At 39.6% G+C, this 22,170-nt stretch overlaps 1 protein-coding gene across 1 annotated transcript in view; it reads right to left on the bottom strand.

Annotated features, from left to right (window-relative positions):
• LOC106922183 (connector enhancer of kinase suppressor of ras 2-like) overlaps positions 1-22,071 on the bottom strand; it is a 37,454-nt gene extending 15,383 nt beyond the window's left edge. The window contains exons 1-9 of the mRNA XM_088012581.1: positions 22,008-22,071; positions 14,626-14,789; positions 11,328-11,530; positions 10,228-10,333; positions 8,980-9,021; positions 8,769-8,888; positions 5,958-6,017; positions 5,479-5,547; positions 897-1,043 (exon numbers count right to left, since the gene is read on the bottom strand). Of these exons, the coding sequence (XP_087868707.1) occupies positions 897-1,043; positions 5,479-5,547; positions 5,958-6,017; positions 8,769-8,888; positions 8,980-9,021; positions 10,228-10,333; positions 11,328-11,530; positions 14,626-14,789; positions 22,008-22,071 (975 nt within the window). The remainder of the gene's footprint in view (positions 1-896; positions 1,044-5,478; positions 5,548-5,957; positions 6,018-8,768; positions 8,889-8,979; positions 9,022-10,227; positions 10,334-11,327; positions 11,531-14,625; positions 14,790-22,007) is intronic.
• Between the last annotated feature and the right edge of the window lie 99 nt (positions 22,072-22,170).

The following is a 22,170-nucleotide window of genomic DNA, read 5'->3' as shown; positions in this document are numbered from 1 at the left end:
ACATTTTTTACTAACGCTACAAAACACAATTTTTGTCACTTCTAGACAACTTAGCCTTTTTATTTACCTATTTAAAACAGAAGATATCCCATTGCTCAAACTGAACTATCATGGTTTGCATCTTAATCTGCCATTAATGATCTGTTCTGTTATAAAGCTGAGATAACATTTCTGCAGTGTTTTTGCAATAGAAGGAAGCCCAGCCGATTAACTTCTACACTGTAGTCCTGTTTAATCTCCGACAGACTTTATTTTTTTCTCATTTCTGTCTTTAATGCTGCCAGCAGGAGGAGAAAAAAAAATCAATTTTGGAGGAAAAGAGGAGGGAGGACATTAAGAGGGAGGAGGAGGAGAACGGCTGTACTTTGTGGCCTCAGGGGAGAGAAAACATTTTCTCTGGAAAGCGACTCAAAGAAAGCCTGGACCACTTTAATGCTCATTCCTCTCTTTTCCACCCATTCTGGTGCTGGCACACTGTCCTAATAATGTAACTAGATTGGCTGAAGTAGGACAACAGATGCCACTTAGGGATGAAATGATGACATCTAAATGAATGATGCCACAGCACTCAACTAATTAGTCACAAGTATAAATTTAGCAACAACAATCTGTTTTGTTCATGCTTTGTGAGTGTTAAATATAGCACATATCTGAATGACAGAGTACAATTTTAATATCTAAAACGATCCCCAAGGCAAACACTAGGGGGGTTTCCAGGAAAACTCTTCCTGCACGACCTTTGTCTCTCCTGTTCCCACAACCCTCTCCTTGTTTTCTAATTTGTCCATTTTAGAGGCGACTCTCATTTTAAGGACAAATAAGACGGATGCACAGAAGTAAGCACACGTAAACGACAGAGATAATCACACAGGACTGAGCGAAAGCTGCCGTTGTACCTGCAGAGCTAATGGTTTCCATCTCATGTTTTTGAGCAGAGCAGGAGTGGATGTGAGCGTGCTCTGTGGGCGTTTCTTCAGCGTTAGGGTGACACCTGCAGGGTCCCCACGCAGCAGGTTCACCAGGTTCTTCAGCTGCCAGCCCACCTAGCAAACAAGAATAGCCTTGAAACACACCAGCATCTGCATGTGTCAGATTTATCCATATTTGAGTGTAGTCAGCCAATTAGTGGAAGGGATTTAATTCAGTTTAAAGATGCTAAAGTGCCTTGAAGAATTACTCGTATTGCTTGACGTTTGTTCACTGCAGCCACAAACTTCTGCCTATTTTAGATGGACTTCATGTTGACAGATCAAAACAAAGTAACATACTTTGACGTATTATTTTTATATAGTCACTGACTTAAATCTGGACATTGACTAAATACTTTTGCTGCAAAGACAAGTGCAACAGTTTCTGTGGTATGTCTCAACCAGCTTTTAAGATCCAGACAGAAAAAAATCTCAGAATCTGACATTCCCAATGGATTTTGACTAGGCCATACTAGCATAAGACTATATTTTGATCCACACAATTTCACTGTCGATCTCTCAAGTCTTTTGCAGCTTCTAACAGTTTTTTTCCTCAAGGATTGCCCTGTACTTCCATTGTCTCAACATGATGAAGAAAGAGCATCCCCAAAGAAAAACATAACTTGATTCAGTGAATAGATCATAAATAGATCCATGCTAACTTACCATTTGTCAATTTAGCAATTTAGTAATTACTGAAAACAAATGATGATTTTTACCAAACAGTGAAAAAGCAATGTTTCATTTTCCTTCCACTTTGAATGTATGGTACTTTGTGTTAGTTTGTAACATTAAATCCCACCAAAATAGCTCAAATATGTAGTAAAATGTGGTTAAAGTTAACAGGTGTGAAAACTTTTTTATGTTTGAAAGTCTAATCGGACTTATGGGGAAATTAACTTGGAAGGAAGCCATTTTGTTTTGCATGCTTCTGTATTTTTAATAGCACTTTTTGGGTCCCTATGGTTAAGACATGCAGAAGAACGAAGCAATCTTTAAGCTCCATGTAGATTTTGATGTTAAAACGGAAATTAAAGACCAAACCAGTCCGCCTCGTCCTCTGCAGTGGTTTTGTCTCCTGCTGTGTGATGCTAGCAGCTACATGCCTAGTTGTAAGTCGTCTTTAAGCGGTTCCTTATAATATTTAGTACAACCGAAAGACCCTGCCCAGACAAACACTCCCTGCTGCTGAACTAAATATGCCAGATCCAGTTTGGGGAGAGAAATCTTCGCCTGCTGGATGCCTGCGCTAAAGCTTAGTGCGTCTTGGGTCCATATTTCAAACTAGCCTGAGATACCAAACATTTTTCAGGCTCTGACCTAGAGATCACTGTGTTTCTCTGAAAGTCATTTTTTATCTCGACAGCTACTTCACACATTTGTTCCAGAGAGTGGAAAAAGCTTTACTTATGCTTTCCTTACAAAGCATAAGTAAAGCAGATTTCTTTTACTTCTGCTGTTGTTTTATTATGCCTTAATGTAAAATATATCTCTAAGGAAATTAAACTATTGTTTTGGGAGTTTTGTTTGGTTCGATTGCTTGACAGTGTTTTTATTATCCACTGTAAATGCTATATTTTGGTTGGTTTGCTGTTTTCATGCTTCCAGGCTTGGTCCTGTGGTTTTAATTTTATAAAATATCAGCTTCCCTCTGAACAGATTTCACAGATGTTCCTCATTATTCTGTTGTCATAAAGTTTGTTTTAATATTAATTCATATCAGCCAGTTGTTCCAGAATATATTGATAAGACCCATTAAATTGTTAAAATATAAATAAATAGCTGTTCCTCTAGGATTTTGTGATTGTTTTAGTGTTGTTGTTTTTTTTGCAATCAAAATTACAGATTTTGTGGTGCCAATTTAGAAATGTTTGTAAGACATTGTTACAATATTTGCGCTGATGTTAAATGTGAATTTTTATTACCCGCCATATCAATAACATGAATTGAATTTTGCAGATTTGCGAAAACTGGAAGAACTTATTGTTGTAATTTGGAGTTTAAATGGCCACATAAAAAGCTACAGCGGGCCAGATGTGGCCCCCGGGCCTTGAGTTTGACACATAACTTTTTAAAATCTTTAAATGGTTTGATATTAGTGACCAGCTCTTACTTATTCTCAAACTCTCAAAACCGTTCAACCTCACGGTGCCTCGCTAAGACAAAATCCCACAACCATTTCTAAAACCTTTTTTCATAAAAATTTGAAATTTATTAATTTGCCTTTCAAGGGGGGGGGGGTGCATTTAATTGACCAAAAGAGCTTTCTCCAACTCCTCTGTATTTTGTTTTGTGATCTTTCTGCCCTGCTATGAACTGAGGCATACCTAAACACATCAAAATCAATCCAGCTAAATCAACGGTTTCTTGCCACGTTCAGGATCAATCAGCATCACCTCTATTTGTTCATAGCTGCATGCCACAGCAAATTAAAGGCAGTAACAATATGAATGCTGTTATAACATTCATTCTGAGTGACAATGCTGTTTTGGATCATCGGACATGTCAAATGTGTTTACCAACAGTATCGCCTCAGCTGTCAAAACCCACTGAACTGCTCCTCTCTCATCAACCTCTCCATCAGGACATACAATGCTGCCATGTATACACCATTACTATACCATAGAAATCATAAAAGATATGTCAGATATTCTATTTGAGGGAAACCGTAATCTATACAACCTACATTTGAGGCTTATTTCGGTTTCTATGTGAGTCTCTGTTGTCCTGTCTAAGCCTTGATTGCTCCCAGCTGTGTCTCGTTTCCCTGATTACCCTCTGTGTATTTAATCCCACCTGTGTTCCTTGCTGGGTCTTCGTCAAGTTGTTCGCTGTCTATGTGATTGTTACTAGTTGCTACCAGTTTTGTGCTGCCTGGATTACTGTACTGACTGATTCACCATTAAATTAATAATTTCTCATCACTACCTGGGCCCATTTCGTCTGCCTCTACAACCGCTATTCATGACAACATTAGACGTTTTTTCCGCTTTTACAGACTATCGGTTAGCATGAAGCTAACAGCTAAAAACACTGACGGGTTAAAAAACTGAATGTTTGGGTACTTCTGTTGATTCTTGATAATGAGGATCTAACAGTTTCCTCCTCTGAACTTTTAGATGCTTTGAACGTCTGTATGCCTCAGTGACATGAAAGAGTCCTGACACCCAAATCGGCGCTGCTTCTCTCCACATTCTTAATAATAAGAAAGCCTCTATTTGGTGGATGAGCTGACTGAAATGAGCAGCTGTGGAATTATTACATATCTTGCTGTTGCACACACAGGCAGCAATTATTTTTTTCCACAAAAGGGGCTATATTTAAACTCTGCACTGCAGGAGGCCTTTTTCATTCACAAATAAACTGCGTATTTTGTCGCGAGGCTGCACTTTTTTACAGTCATGTCAAAGGACAAATTCAGAAAAGATTAGGTAGTGTTACAGCAAGAGAACTAACAAGGCATTTTTACTTGTAATGGCTCAGTTTCTTTAATTACCTGAGTAACTCATAAAACCTTAACTCTTGTCATTTTTAATATAATAAATTCAACTTCTACATGTCCTCTTCTGACCAAGTGTATAATTCTGTTTTCCTCAGGAAAATACTCAGATGCCAGAATGTTTCTCCTATGTTGAATCCAGGAAAGAATATTTCTAAAGCTTGTGCTTCTCCTTCTTCCTCTGTTTTTCTTTTACTTTCCACGGTTGCGTGCAGCAAAAGGGGGCTGGGGGGATGCAGTTTATGTCATCACTCTAAGGTGTATCACAAGCAAACCGAGACATTTCACTGTTATGTAAATTAGCTGCGTGGGCGGACAGAGAGTTGCTTAAGAAGAAACACCACTAAGCACGGTGACTTGAACACTGGATTTTTCCACCTTATTGTGTTTTATTGCAGTTTTATGGGACAGACCAAAGAAGAGTGTGAAAATGACACATGGGTTTCTGTATGTGAGAGGTTATAAAGGTCATCTAGCATTTTACACGTATTATTCCACGATTGCCCTGTTTGCAGTTCAATCTTTCCATAAAACCCCCAAAAGCTTGATTTGTCATTTTAAAGTTACCCACCAGCACAGGCAGTTATATGCTATGTCACATAAATTCCTAATAAAATATATTAAAATGTGGAAAAGTTCTAGGGCTATGAATGCTCTTGTAAAGTGTTGTATATTGGATATTGCAAAGTAATCTGTAATGGGCAATGCAGCAAGCAAAACAGATCCATCCAGTTCACTTGTTTATTCCCAATAATCATCAAATAACTTGATAGCAGCGCTTCACCACTATGGATACAAAGACCTATAAATGTTATTAAAAGGACTGCAAAGACACAGTCAGAAGAGATGATTGCTTTATGTTTCAACTCATAAATGGTGTGCAGATTGAAAAAAAAAACAACAACTATTAATTATATGCAAACTTTTTCCAGATTGAGAAAAGAAAAAATACAAATTGTATGCAAATTCAGACAGGAGACAGGAAAATAAAATAAACCAGCCTGGACTTACGACTGTCTGATGGTTGACCTGAATGACTTCGTCTCCAGCGTGGATCTTCTTACAACGATCAGCCAGAGACTAATGAGGAGACAGAGGTCATTGTTGTTGCATGCATCTTTATAGAGAACCACACACTACTTGTTTAAAATAACAACAAAATAAAATCCCTCACTATTAGTTCATAACAGCAGAAAAGTGTTCACTTTACTCGATCAGTTATGGATCATAGTCTTTGTCAGAAATGCCAATCAATCAGGGAAGTAATAACAGCTTCATAATAATCAAAACTACTGCAAAGACAAATCACAAAAAAGCTACAACCATTTTGGTCAAATTAGGCTCCGCCTTCAATCTGACTTGATTTCAAAAGAGCAATTCTTATCCGGAGAAGAAGGAGTTAAAAAAAGGCACACTTAAGTCTGCACATCCGCTACATGTGTACCGACGATGAAATGGACGAAAGTAAAAACAAAGAGGCGAGCACTCACTCCTTCTGTCGTCCCGGTGATCACGTGTAAGCCGTCGTATGTTGATTTGATGTACATACCCTGAAAGAATATAACACCAATATGGATTAATGAACATATGAGAACCATAGGAACTCAAAATAATGTGTAGCCTCACGGATATCTGCAAAACAGTGGAGCAATTTGTTCTTGTGAATTTGAAATAATCTGCTTGACGTGCAAAAGACAAGCACGAAAGATCATCAATCTGCAAAAACACCGTTTGCAAAAGTGCTGAAACTCCAAGCTTTTACGAAGGAAAGGGGCAAGAACAGAGATTAAGAAACACACATAAACGCACAGAAGCGGCATGCCAGGCTTCAAGATGAGTGGAAGAGATTTGTTTTTTAGGCCACTTGGCCCGCTGTTGTGTTCAGGGTTCACTGAATGGATGAGAGAACTTTCATGCCCAGTCCCGGCATTTGTGTGGGGGCAGGGCTTTTATTGTGGCCCCGAGCAGGGAGCTTGTGTCTGAGTGTAGGTCAATGCAAAGATAAAGTCCAACAAACTGCTCATGGCTACGCAGTGGAAGAACGGATTCTTTCTTTCCTTTTTTTTTTCTGTTTTGCTAAATAATTATCCACAATAAAGACACGCATGTTTGCCAAGTGTTGCAGCTGCAGTACACTCTCTGTCTAATTTCAAAGCGCCCAACATGCATGTTTTTTTTGTTTTTTTTGTTTCATATTAACAGATTACTCACATGCCCATCAGCTGAGCAAAACCCAGTTTTGGAGCCACTACAGTGAGCTGCATCGGACACTGGACAGTAAAGCGTTTCTAACTGACCTCAATATTTCAACCTGCACTTTTCTCCTGTCTGAAAACCCCAGGCTGCAGAGGACCAAGCTAACCAGTAAAGCTACGTTTCTGCAGGTTTAAAAAAAAAAAACGGTTTCTGTGATTCAAACCACCTAGAAGTTAAGTTTAAATTTCAAAATCAAATTTATTTTACAAATTAAAAAATGTCTCTTCCTTTTTTGGAGGAAATAACCAACAGACTGAGACATTTCTTTGCTTTGGAATAGCTAATAAGGAATAACTAGCTTGTTTGTTTTTTTATTCAGCAATGCCTATGCTTTTTTATTTTTTTTTATAAAAGGGTAGAGTTAGTACTGTTGTTCAGAACGGGAATACCTTCACTGAGTCAGAGACGCTGAAAGACAATCATGCTAAATTTGAATCAAAGCAAAAAGATATTGCTGAGAGTCATGCTGTTACAATATTTATAATTAGTAGATATGATCATCCAGCATTGATTGTAGTCTGTTTGTTGTACTTTACATTTTTTTGAAGTCTTTTCCTGACTTACACCAACCTAGAAAACAATTCAACATAACTTTAGATATTAAAGGGATGATTCAGAAATGTTATAGTGTAGTAGTTATTATCTTACCCACAGTAGAAAACGCTCTTGGTGTCTTCATTTAGTTTAAATCCAGACCAGTTGGTCCCATAAGGTGAAGAATCTCCAAGAAACCACAGCAGTTTCCTACTCTCTTAAAACAATTTAAATCTCAACAAAATCATTGCGGTTTCTGCAAACTTTCCTTATGTTTAAACTGCTGTCACATTTACTTGCATAGAAAATAATGATTATTTAAATGAAGCCAGGCGTGTTTATTTTTGATGCACTGACTCCTATCTATAATTTCCTAGTCAAAACCATATATTTATTTTTAAATAACAGTCCAATGTAAGCTGTAAAACAACTTTAACATAAACTGCTATGGTGTTTCTGACACAGCAGTCTGCTCTGTTATTGAACCCTCAACCCCATAATGCCCACCCCATAATGACGAGATAATCTGGTTATTAAAAGAAGGAGTTATCTACTGCAGGTCAAATATGAACAGCTAAAAAACCTTTTAACAAACTAGAACAGAAATGTTAAATTACTCTATATCTCAATTCATGTTCATTTCCATACAAGCTGATGGAATAAAGTTTGAGCAGATGCATGGCGAAAATCTTGGCATATATATATTTACGGATTGTTTCATGATTTGGGACGTGTGTGTCTCCTTGGTAGTGACTGAATGCACAAAATCACAGACTGAGAGCTCAAGGTGCCATCTTTGATGTCTACCAGTTTCTCGGCTATGTAACCTTCATATTTACAGACTGTTAAGACAGTTGCTGCAGTCTGCAAGCTGCACTTCTGCAAAAAAAAAAAAAAAAACTTGCGTATTAACTTGCTGTAAGAGTACCAAAGCTGAAATCAACCCACTCTGCCTCACTGCATGACTTATGTTTGCCAGTGAACCCCCCACAATTCATTTCAGTGGGGGAGGGGATTCGGTACCCCTCCACTAATCATTAAAAACAAATGCATCCACTTGAACACAGCTTGACAGAGGCATTAGTCTGCTGCTGACCGGCTAATTGTTAGTCCTTCTGTGGCGCTTGCTGTTTATTCGAATAAAAACCCTGAAGCCAGACGAATCGGCAGTCAGGGTGGAGTGGAAAGGACTGAGACCTGGATCCTTTCGGTCACATTGGTTCATCTCTATATTGAACGGAAGATGATTACTAGCCTCTAGAAGACGATTACTAGCCTCTAGAAGGGTTCTTCAGGAAACCGAGGGTATTTCGCAAACATTGGTAAAAATGCTCTCGCACTGCTTGTTACAACCTCGGCCTAATTTTTTGAAACCTTGATATATTCAAAGCATGAAAGGTTGAAGTTGGTATGGAAATATAACATTACATGGAGTGTTTTCCAGGGACACAGTGCCGTTTTATAGCACAAAAGCATTTTACAGTGACAGCGTGGCTGCGGGTGAGTCTTACCAAGCCTTCGGCGGACTTTATGTTGGCCAGCTGCACCACCTCCAGGTGTGCGGACTGAGACACCATGGGGTCCGAGGACAGGGAGATAATCTGGTCGCACACTTCGGACAAAGTTTTACACTGAGGACGACAAACGAGGGACGAGCGCGTTCTTTAAACCCACGTAAGGTGACTTCACGTTCAGTGCAGCGGGACAAAGTTAGAAACTCACCACATGCAGGATCTTGTTTTCAGTTTCATACACAGAGCAGTCCTGGGGAATATTCAGAGAGAGAGGGAAAAAAATCTGTTACCTCAAGAGAATTAGACTAAAATGGAGTTATTGGCCTTTCTGCTGTAGGTGGATATAAGAAGAAATTGAGCAGCTTGGCACCTACACCATAACCCCCCTCCCCAACCAACCCTCCCACACAGGCATGCACAAACACCAAACAAATGAGTCACCAATGCGGAGGCAGGTCTCTCTCTTGCTCTCTGCTAGCCTTCCTCTCTATCAGTCTTCGGCTCCATCTAATTTGGCCTCTTTAACTCCCCCCACCCGCCCCTCCTTTCAATTTGTTCTATCGCTTTAATTTTTCTCCAGATAAACATTATCCTCCACAGAGACCATTAACTGTCACTTCTCTCATTAGTTACCAAGACGGAGATGAGTGACTGCCATCCCTCGCCGTCCGAGAGCAGAAGCAGAAACGGTGACATAAACAACCGAATGCAGAGCCTTCAAAATGATTTCCTCCCTGTGAACTAATTTCCAATAATATGGCATTAGAGCTACAAACCTATAGATGTGTTTTCTTGCGATACATCAACACAAAGAAGTGCATAAAGTGGAGGGAAAATGCCTTCAACATTACTGAAAATGTGAAAAGTGTGATGTGCGTTTTTTTTTTTCTTCTTTTTTTCAGCACCAAATCAAGATGTTGTAGAACCAACTTGGACCTTTTCAGTCCAAGTTGGTTCTCCAAGTCAGGCAGATCAGGTAGGGAGCATCTATAAGCTTTGTCACACATTATTTGGTTTAAACTTTTTCTACATTTAAATATGTTTGGATGATCTAAATCATTTTCTTGCCCAACTGGAAGGTGAACCTCCACTTCAGTCTCAAGTTTTATGAATATTCAGTACCTGAATAAAGCTGATAGTACAGCATTAGTAAGTCTCTGACAATAAATAAAGATCTTAAATCTTTGGATCTACTTTTTGTAATTTAGATTAAAAGTCTAAAAGCAGCAAATTGTTTATATTGAGCTTTCACCCCTGCTTAACTATAGTGCTTTTTCAAAAAAGATAGGATAATCGTTTTCAACTTTGTATATTGTACATAATAAATAGCTAAATACAGTGAAAATGGTAGGAATAGGTCCTACAGCTTCATGTCGCTTGAAGCGTAACATGTGGGTCAAGTTGCGTCGAGGGCATGAGACGTACGTCGCAATGTGATGTTGCACAGTTCATTCACCTGCTGCACGATCGTGGTGAGTTCGAGACATAGCTGGATCACATTGTTTCTGGTCACAGAGTAATCCGCCACTGCAGCAAACGGTGACCTGAAAAAGAAAGAGCACCTGAAATGAACCATTAGACCGTTCTTCATCACAGATTGAATCACTGCTAACATGGTGGAGACATTTCAGAGACTCGACGATGCGCACGACGGTGGGAGAAACGGCCTTGCTATCAACAAATACGCACAGAATGAGTAAATATGTAGATGTTCTTCAGTTTCTATGCTTTTAAACCAACGTATTTGCATAGGATTTAAAAGCTAGATGAGTTTTCTGCATTTATTCTGTCTAATTTTGTCCACAATTATGCATGTGCACATGGAGAAACAAGACATTAAGCCACATAAAAACAGACTTGTTCAGTTTTGGGTTTTTTATATCAACCTGTTGGCTGAATTGACTAATGTAAGGTCTTCCTGGCAGATCCAGATCTAAAAGTTGTCAGACACAAAAAGTCCCTGAGGTTTGGACTTTGGCTGGAATAAAGGTTTGCAGCAAACAAGCCCAGGAAAATTAATTAAGGAACTGAAGGTATTTCCCCATTAGGGGTTGGCCGATTCCTGAAGAACGATGCCAAAAGTTGGGCTATAAATCACGTATGCAGCAGGTCATAAAAGCAAAAGAATGTTCTGAAATGCTAAGAATGCTTGTCAGGGTGTGGGTGAATAATGTACATGACTTCAGTTGTCAATATAAAGACTGGTTTGGTTTTTAGAAAATACTTGTAATCTTAACTGTGCTAAATTATTTCAATTACTGTTGACACATTTATTTAAAGCAGCAGCAGCTGCTATAGCTTGTTTGTTGTGCCAGTAGATGTAATTTGCAATTGGGGTTGAATAATTTCAGGAGAACATAAATGTGCAGAAACACCTGACCGTAGTTTTGCTTTCTAAATCTTGTCTCTTACGTTTAGCAAAAGCATGATTTTGTAAAACTGGATGGATGGATGGATGGATGGATGGATGGATGGATGGATGGATGGATGGATGGATGGATGGATGGATGGATGGATGGATGACTTTATCCAGCAGCATCATTTTGCAAGTCTCACCTGTCCAGCCACGCCAGCAGGCTCTTGGCAGCAGCGATCAGGTCTACCACAGAGGTGAGGAAGTCGTTGGGCAGCTTGTGAGTGGCTCTGCCGTCGTAATGGCCGCTGCGCCGCCGGCCCGTGATGAAGTTCTGCAGGTTTTTTGCAGACGCGCTGAGCTTGTGAGAAAGCGTCTTCAAGTTCTCAGTCTCCAAACCGTAATTCTAGAGGAGAGAGGGGAGAGTAAAACCTTCTGCGTTCACCCAGTTCTTCAGAGTTTGTTTCACCAATGATGACGCATTCCGGCCATTTTTTATTTTTTTTTCACACATCAGACTCAAACTTATTGTCGCTCTGATACAACTCTATAAAAGCCTCGGGCGGATTGGGTCCCCAAGAAAAACGCTGCAGAAATGAACACAAAACAATCTAAACTAGCTGTCGCTTTGATTTTATACAGATAAGCTAATGCTCATTTTTGGTGCAAATTGCACGTGCAGGAACTGTGGAGTCTCTCCTGTCAGGGTTTCTTAGGAGGAGAGGGGACAGCAGGAGGGCTGCTAATCATATTTAATACAGGAGAGCCTGACAGACTTAAAACTAAATCCCGGTTACGTAAGGGGCTTTGGAGCCGGCGAGTGGCCCCCTCCCGGCAGGGATGAAGGATGAGAGGAGTTCACATTCTGATAGCATCTACGACCTCAGCCCACTAAATCTGCATCCAGTTTCTCCACTGATCTCTGGGATTAACTCACACCGATGTGCATTTCTTTTACTCCACCCAACAGCCAAATTCATAATTCATATGTCAGCTCATCGATAAATTTGTGTTTTATCCTGCAGAACTTGCAAAAGAACGAAAATGGAAATGTGTTGCTTGGAGTAATTACAGTTTCCATATTTCTTAGTGCTTTAAAATGCTAAATTACAAACAGCATATATATATATATATATATATATATATATATATATATATATATATATATATATATATATATATATATATATATATATATATATATATATATATATATATATATATATATATATAGAGAGAGAGAGAGAGAGAGAGAGAGAGAGAGAGAGAGAGAGAGAGAGAGAGAGAGAGAGAGAGAGAGAGAGAGAGAGAGAGAGAGACTTGTCCTCACTGTTTAATATTAAATTAAACATTTCCTGTTTACATCAGTTGGGGCTACCAATATAAAGTCTATTTGCTAAATACCAGAATTTTGACAAAATATAAATATTTTTAAAACATTCTTCAAACTGGGAAGTTAACATACATTTCCTAACTGATAAAATGACATAATAAAGTTTATTTATGTACAGTGTTTTGGATATCTCTCTTCAAGCTTCTCATAGAGGTTTGCAGGAAGTTTGGCCTATTCCTCCTGACAGATCTGCTGTAACCAAGTTGTATCTGTTAGCTGATTCGCTAACACAAACCTTTTCCTCTCTGCCTAAATGTTTTCATCGATAAGCTCCTTAAAAGTAACTTCCTGGCATAGTTCTTGCTTTTAAACATACTGCTGAAATCTTCTTTAGGGTTGGGATAAGGGCCACCCCAGAAGCTTAATGTTAGTCTGTTTTATCCGTCTAAAATCTGCTCTGATGTGTGTTTGGGAGCTTGAAGCATCTGACCCAAACTGGTGAATCGGAAGCTGGTCGGGATGTTTCAGAACAACCAAAAGGAGTAGAGATATGAAGAGTGAGGGCGGCCTCTAAATGTTTCATTTCAACCTCAAATCAACAGCTTAGATGGTTGAAACGTGGACATAAACGGATGCTCCAACTGGACAAAGGCACAAAAAACACAGAAGTGGTTCTAGACGGTTCGTTCAATGGCCTCCCGAAAACCAAACTTTCATCATTACTTACAGGATAAAACCATGTCTGGAAACCAACCAGTTTTAATGACATCAAATATTCAGTCTAAGCTTGTTGATGGCTGCACAACGTGTGTGGCTTCTCTGCAACTTGGTTATGTGACATTTATCCAACTGTCACTAGGGGGTGTGTGCACATAATTTACACAGTTTTTGAGAAAATCCTCCATAAATTCAAACGATCTCAGCTAGTTCTGGTATTTAAAATTCATTGAAGTCGCCTGTTGTAAAATCCCTCCAGCCTGAACCAAACAGTGTGTGTCTACAAACTCATTTTACTGCACAGAATGTTACATTTATGATCCTCCTCTTCTGAGCAGAAAACTTTGTTTTATGATGTTATTTCTTATCGTTACTGATGTAATCCCACCAGCATCGTTTAAAGAGCAACAATGGATGCTCAAGGAAGGAGTTAGGGCTATGAGGGGGATACATTCTCACACTGTAGCAGCTCATTAGTCAAATCAGCAGAGCGACGGTGTTTCACACTGACACACAGCAAACGTCTGTATCTCTGACAGTAAGTGCATAAACTACCTCAAAACGAGCCAGTAAAGGATGACAACAGAAATATCTGCCTGCTTTAAGAAAACATTCTGCTTAGATTGATAACTTTATCTCATGGGAAATTTTTAAACTGGAACCCAAAGCGGTTTCACATTTCCAACATTTTAATTCTAATACCTGCGGCTCTAGCTTTACCCTCAGTGCACAAATGGATACAAGGAAGTGAACTTACTGGAGCTACATCCAGTAAATACAACAACCTCCACCTGAGCAATCCTGTAGGATACAAAAGCAAATTGAGCTAGCCCCTTTAAGAACAAGGAGACAACAAAGTCAGACTGTAAAGGCCACACGTTTTGGACCAATGTGAAATAAGATGTAGCTTCTTCTCAGAAGGATTGTTGAACCAAAAGTAAAGTTTTCTCTTGTGTTAGTCCTTTCAGCTGATGCTGCCACCACCGTGTTTCAAGCCTGGGAAGTTATGTTTAGGGGGTTGGGGGGATATTCAGTGTTTTCCACCCAAGAAAGCATTTTACAGGCAGGTCAAGAAGTTAATCTGATCTCACTTGACCAGAGCAGCTGCTTCCCAAGTTTGCGGTGTCCTCTATACATAAATAGCTAACATAAAGTAGGACATCTTGGATCAACAATGACTTCTTATTGCCTCTGTTCCATAAAGGCCAGAGCATGTGGAGTTCCCAGCGACCTTCATAAGAGTCACTACACAATGTGGGAAAAGTTCAAAGCATAGAAAAGCTTTTGCAGGGACACAATATTTTCTTACGTTTCTGTTGATCTTACAACAAATAAGTTAGTTTTCCTACTTCGTGATTCACAGAGACACACATTATTTGTCTGAAAGCTCAATCTGTGACTCAAAGGTAGCAGCAGTGAGTAGAGAGATGTAAGCGAAGCCTTGGACTCACCAGCGCACACAGTAAGTCCACAGCTTCCAGTATGAGCTCCTGGTGGCCGATCCTGGACACGCCCAGATCCTCCAGCTCCTGGTGGGTGATGCGCAGCAGCTGGTCTCCCCCTACTTTCTCCTTCTCAAAAGTCTTGATGTACTGCTGCAGGCAGTCGTCCAGGCCTGAGACGACACAACACAGTTGAGTCCGATTTTGTGAGTTCTTGCGAAATCTGCTTTTGCTTTCTACATGCTAAGTGGGCTCGACGTTGCCTTCCATACCAGAGTATGTGCTGTAAATCTGCTATTCGTGTGATCACAGGTCGCGTTCTGCCGCATTCAAGCATGATAACAGTCTGTGTGACACAAGAAATGTGACACATTCCCCCCCTCCACAACATGATTCCAGCTACATTTTCAGCGCCGAGCCTGAAAAGAAGCGTTTAATTTAACAGGGTTATGAGTCTGCGCGCGACTTGTTTTACATGTTTTAGCACCGCAGCAGGTGTGAAATCCTTGTGGAAGAAAATACTTGGTGAAAGGCAGCAAACTAAAACAAACCGAACACTCGTTTGTGCCGACGGCTTGTGCTTTACATCTGAAATCACAAAGAACTCTTGCTTCTATGTCGTTCACGCAATAAACAGGTTTCATAAGGAACTCAATCTATTGCTATTGTATCACAGAAACCTTCAGAATCGTTTCTCAGGCAGGATTAAGAATCTCTCTGGCGCAGAAGTCAACACAATTGCATTCTGATGGGACACTGATGGAGCGCTTAGGCATAGACTGCAGTTTTATGACTCACGCTGCTATAAAAATACAAAATCTAAAGCAACCAAATTCACCGGACTTTCTTGAAAAGAATCAAAGGCACTTGTTATTTGTCCTATAAATGATTTTGATTTTGACTATATGCCCTCTTTTCCCTGTGAATTGGATTTTCGACTGAGGCAGCTTTTTATTTTAAGCAGAACAGATCAAGACACTACTTCTTTATATTTATAATAAGGATAGTAGTAGATTAATAAAGAGTTCCACGTTTCTCTTCAGTGATACTTTTTACTTTAAAATGTAGCTAAATTTCTCCAGATCAAATAATGCAAATAAATAAAGCTTAATATAATGCTTTGGTATGAGGATAAATAACGATCCAACCATTTTAAGACCTTGTGTTTTATTATATTGTGTTTTATTCTATTACTAGCACACAAATTAGCTTATAGTGATGAGCATAAAAACCTCAGCTTACTAGGATACATGTTTTATTTTTCAAAGTGCCACTCACAATATGGTGGCATGCTAACGTCTCATTTCTACTTTGCAACGGAGCCAATGCAGTGTCTATTGTTCTATATCTATGGATCATATTGTCTGGGAATATCTAGCGACCCATGACTTCCTGTTTCCTTTGGCTATAACTATAACGTGGTAGAGGAGTTACTCTTCAAAATGGGAGAGACAGGAGAACATGAACATTCAAGTAAGGACGATGTTGATCATATGTCTGGCTTGAAGTAAATTTCCCCCATCTACAGTCAGATTAACACTAAAACTGTCTATAAAGGCCCAGGAAGATTCATTGTTAGATTGTTCTACGGAAACGAAATGTTACTTTATTTTACTGCATTTCACCTTAATGCTTTTCACACAGCCTTTACCAACACTGTGTGACTAGAAAGTATCCTCTTTCCTTTTCAGCAGTCCGGACAGGGAAGTCAGCTTTTGTACAGCTTATGTAGCGACTTTCTCTTCTTTTTCCTTCCCCATTCACATGCAACTCCCCCCTCAGCTCGTCTCTCTGCTGTGGTGGACGAATCATACACACGGGACTTGAAGCACAGACTTGATCAAGCGTTCAAGATGGGTTCAGCTAGCAGCTAATTGTGTGTGTGTGGCGGGGAGGTGTGTGTGTGTGTGTGTGTGAGTGGAAGGCCATAGAGAGCTCAACACTTTAAAGCTTTACTAATCAATCTCTATAACTGTGACGGTGAAGTATGCAACCAATCTCTCTGTATTCTCCTATTAAATAAATTATGCTAAATATTTGATAGCTTTGCGTAGAACCGTGTTGGTGGGTGCAGGAGGCTAATAATGAAAATCAAATGTAGCACGAACCGACCTTTGAACTTTGACTTTTTGGCTCTCCTGCCCACTTCCAATGACCTGTTAGATTTTTGTGTGTGGGCATCTATGCCAGTCAAACAAATCGTCTGTCTAAATGTTAAGCTAATCTCTCAAAATAATGAAGTCTTCTGGCCGTTTTAAACTGTTCTCGTATCGCTTTGTTAATACGCTGAGCTCCTGCATGCGTCGAGACAAAACAATAAATTATGAAGGGTAACAATTTTATGTTGTTTTCGTTTTAATAATTTCTTTTCATTCTTTCATATGAGGGTCAAAGTGAGGATCTGATGATTGAAATTTGTGGGGGTTTTTTCATTATGATCCCAGATTAAGAGAGTAGTTGGTTTTGGAATAGATCAGGGGTGTGGATCCCTGGTTTAGTTTTGTGTGGCCTTCCATTGCAATTAAAGAATGATGCATTCCCCCCTCCCCTAGTAGATGGAAACTTTTTAATTATTGCAAACAAATGTAACTCTCCTTATAATGGAAAATATTTGGTACAACACAAATTGTTTGTCTTTAGATGGCGCTGTTTTTGGTTTTACTGCTTTTTATGAACTCATTAAACATGGCCGAACACAGCAACTGTTTTCATTCACCTTAAAAACTGGAAAAGTGGACGCTTCAATTTTTTTTTTTTTTTTTTTGTTTTAATAAAGTGTAAACCCTTTTTAAGTTTTGGAATAACTTACACTTCCCTTTTTATTTTTGAACATACAAATAAAAATAAATAAAATGTATGTTTTTGACCTGCGAATCCTTTTGACTTGACGATTTTGGCCCAAAAATAGTTTGAACAACACTGAAATATAGATAACTTTTTTTTTTCATTGGTTTTAGGTGACATTTCTCCCTTTCGTCTTCTAAACTGTTATACTTCCTGCATTCATTTTAGAAGGAATCTCTAAAAAATTAAGCAATCTCTTCTTCCTTTGAAGTTTTATTTAAACTCTCTGAATAGGTCATCTTCAGTTGAAAGTGATGTAACTGATTTGATTTTTAGATTTAATTAGTCACAGACACTGGAATCCTGATTAGTCGCTACATATTAAACACAGATATTTTTCCTGTTCCGTTTGGCATTTAGTCCACATTTAAATAGGACACCATTCACTGAGTGCACATGATAGTTTCCGCCACATCGGTTTTCCATGTATGGGTCAGATTATTAAGCACCTAGAGGAGAAATTAAAAGCACAGTGCCGACACGCGCTGATCTCCATTATGGATAATCCACTTTTAATGTCCGGGGGAAAGAGCAATTTGAAACAGATATACGACAGTTTGAGTGGCTGAGTCAGACAATTTGGGTGAGGGGGAACACAAGAGGAGGAAAATCAAAAGTGGTTCCCTTTGTAAATATGGAAGGTTCGACAATGTTCAGACTGTGAGCTTGAATTTTTCTGCAGCATAAAAACAACACGCTGCTGCGGCAGAAGATGCTGCTCACGTTGAGAACAAACTTGGAGGATAAGGTGTGCGTCGTTTCCCTCTAAAGTTGAGTGCTTCAACAGCTCCATCGCAGCTGGGAACAAAGCGCCTCGCTCAAACAAAGCTGACGGGAGACGGGAGTATAGGGCTGTGGGAAGGTCACAGGGGTCCCCCCCTTCTCTGGCCTCCTGCGACATCACGGGGGCACAAAGAAATAAAGGAACCTGGGAATCCTGAAAATAAAACAGTGCCAGTCGCCAAGAAGGCTCGGAGATGGTTATTTAACAGGACTCCCCACCCCCTGCAGCCGTTTCTTCTTCCTCAGTGTCTCTCAAAGTCACTTTTGTCCCTCACTTCACATTACCACTACGGAGCGCCGGCCACAGAAATGCTCTTTGCTCCACTTGTCAGATGTGGGACACAGAGGAGTTCAATACAGTCGTTCTTCCTACTTTTTTCATTTGCTCTGAGTCTTTTCACAGACTTAAATCTTCACTGAGCAGCTAGCATCGCCGCCTTTCTGCTTCATTCTGCATCTTTTTTTTTTTTTTTGCTTACAAGCTCCTATTTCTCCAATGTGATTCGTTAAACACATATTCAACCGACTCAAGTGCAGCTAGTTATACCACTCGTACTAGGAGCGATCTGATGATTTACTTATTTGTTTGTTTCAAGGATAACCCATTGAGATGTTTCATCTCATTTTCAAGGGGGTCCTTGTCGTCACCGCAAGCTGCTGACCGACACCAAGGCAACCCGAGGCTTTAAAATGTTTCCAGCGGCTGCAGTTTTCCATCATGAAGTTCATTTGCTTTAAACTAATTTTAATGAGATGCCAGCAAAAGAACAATGAAGTAACGGCGCAGTCCCCCTCCCCCGCAGGTTGCTGCGAGCTGCCAGTCACCTTGCATAAAAACGCCAGCATCCGATAACAAAGAAAGCGGCGAACTGAACAGAGATTCGTCCAGCTGTATGGACATTACAATAAGCCCAGAACTCCCCCTTCTCCACCTGTTGCTGGCTGGGTAAAACGCTGAGCTACTTCACCAAAGTGCCACAAGTTGAATGAAGGACGGCTAACGCACAATACCAAAGGAGGAGCTGAAGTTTTTTATGATCATCTCAAGCATAAATTAAAACAACGCGCCCTGTCCTTCATATGCTCCACACTGCCAGTCAGCTGGCTGAAGGATAGCTAACCTCCTACATTTTATTTGCTTACACAGCAGTAGATAAAATGTTTACTTCAATATATTATTTACCGGATGATTTTTATTCCAAATTTTTGTGTGTCAAATCAAAGTATCCCACAAAAATAGAACTTAAATGTTGGTAAGAAACGACTCCCTCCTGGGGATTTCTTCTTCTTTTTTATTTTTCGTTCACTTCAATACGTCAGCCCATCAACGTCAGATGAAGAGCCACGTGCAACCGAAAGCCGATGTTTGACCTGAAACAGGCCGTTCACGTCCCAAACCCTAAAAATGTGGCAGAATTAAAACACTTCTGCAACAAGGGAACAAAATTCCTCCACGGGGATTTAACAGACCAATTGCCAGTTATCACTAAACCCTGACGTCCCCCTCTGCTGCCAAGGCTGGCACAAGCAATACTAGGTTTAGGGGGCACTTACTTTTTCCACATGGTGCCAGTTGGCTTGGATAGTTTTTCCCCCTTAATGAATGAGAAATATTGTTTGAAAACTGATTATTGTATTTACGTTTGTCTGGTTTTAAAATTTGATGATGTGAAACATTTCAATGTGACACAAAGCCCAAAACAGAATGCATCTTTGAGGGGGAAAATACCTCAACTGTGATAATTAAAACGTCGTTTTTTGAATTCCAAATTTCAACGTAATCGTACAATGTTTCACAATTTTGTCTTTAGTTTTTAATAGACATTGAAGACTAATGTTTATAATACTATGAGCATCTCACGCAGCTCCATGTAGCAGCAGCAGCGACCAACAGGCTGCGAATTACGATGCTATATTTACACGTGTATGTGTACTGAAGCGGTACAGATGTATGGATGTGGATGTGAAGGCCCCTGGTCTGACACGTGAGCACAAAACAACACATTACCGAGACAATTACTATTTAAAGAACTGGAAAAAAAAAAAAGACAAATCTGAATAGGCAGAGAATTCCCTCCAACTGGAACAAACATCTCCACTTACATTCCTATCACATTTGAATTCTAGAATATTTGTGTAATGCAAACAGACAAAAATAAGCATAGCTTATGAGGAATCTGTGAAGAGAGTGGGAGTGGGCTGAGGATGTAAAAAAAAAAAAAAAAAAAAAAAGCCCCAACAGCTGTTTGGGGACATTTACAGATCTCTAGATCAAAGCAAGCAAACGCTAATCTGACACAGCTACCAAAGCTGGGTAGACGGAGACAAATTAATCACAACAACTTCAACGTTTCTGAATTTCCAGGCTTTTAGTAATGGCACGTCAGATTAGTTTAAGCACAAACATTTCTTAGATGGAAAATGGCCTCAGGAGGGCTCTACTACTCGTCTGAAAAGGATCTCTCTCTATGTGCGTTAGCTTCTGCTAAGGCGGAGGATTCCCCCGTCATGATAACAAAAGCTTTAGGAATAAACTTTGGAACCACATATAAGCTCTGTCTGTCATGTACTAGTTTTAAAAATATTATCCACTGGTGTACTTTTCCACCAACAAATGTTAGTGAGACACTAACAGTAAAAACACAGCAGGGTAAAGAAGAAGAAGAAGAAGAAGACTTCACAAAAACAGACTGAAGCAAACACTAAATTTTGCTGCATGTGGATTTCTGTTAACACGACAAGAGGAAGTAATAGAACAATTATTTTTTTGTTTGTTTTGGTGGATGTCACAGGTGATGGAGGAAATTAACACAGAGACTAGACCAGTTTTTTATAACTTGGTTTGACTCATCTGCTCATCTTCACAAACCACTTCTGTGTTTCTCGTGTCCAAATTTTCCTGAACTCCTTGCTGTGTGCTCTCAGAATCCAAGTAAATTTATTCGAAGGAAAGTAAAACGTGAATAAAAAGGGAAACAGGAAAGGATGTTGCAAGAGCGCTGATCAGCTGCGCCTTTTGTGATGTCACCAGGAAGTATGAGCATCTGAAGCTCGTTATTGTTTTTCTTTTGTTTGTTTGTTTTGTTTTTGCTTTCATCATAGCAAAAAAAATACCAAAACAAATAGAAAAACTGACCAAAATATGTTGTCATATATATAACAAACTATAATTAAAGTACATTAATTTCACTGAAAAGTGATGAGGAATAGCTTTAGGCTTTAACTCCAGTCAGTCTTGGTGTCCCTCTCTGTCAGCTCACTTGGAGAGTCCTTCCAAACATCTGTGGATGAACATTTAGCAGGTGATGCTGCAATGATTGCTAAGCACACACACTTCCCAGATCACTTTACCCCGTTTTCATCTGAACCCAGAATCTGACCCCATGAGCCCGTGTCATCTGGGTATAATTACTAAATCTCTGCCCCAGACTCCCAGAGGAGGAAGCTCTGATTTAACAATGGACACAATGGGTTTCAAAGCGCTTGGAGATGTTTGGATGCGCTCTCTTCTGGAGAACATCCACATTCACGTCGCTGTTGTTCAATAATAATAGTAATAATAATAACAATAATCAATGATAACAAATCGGGTTTGCATAAACCCAAACGACGACGTTTAAAGGCGAGGAATCAGCAGGTGTTTTGCTTTCTTTCCGACATCTCGGATCAGTTTGTGTCGGAATGTGTTGAATCGCTGCGCAACACTTGATTCACTTGAGCAGTTTTGTGAAAAATGTTAAATTTATACAGGCAATAAAACCCACCTTTCATCCAGTCTACCACTTGACTTGGGCTCCACTTGCTCACGGGCTCCATAATCAGTGCCATGGTAGAAGTTTGTCTTCAAGCTTCACAAAAGAAAAACACACCCAACTCAACCAACTCCCTTCTCAAAATTAGGGGGGAAAATAAATAAATAAGCACACA

Source organism: Poecilia mexicana, unplaced genomic scaffold (assembly GCF_051168715.1).
Source record: "Poecilia mexicana isolate PSO_F unplaced genomic scaffold, ASM5116871v1 scaffold_14, whole genome shotgun sequence".
Lineage (NCBI taxonomy): Eukaryota > Metazoa > Chordata > Actinopteri > Cyprinodontiformes > Poeciliidae > Poecilia > Poecilia mexicana.
This window is presented reverse-complemented; position numbering and strand designations above follow the sequence as displayed.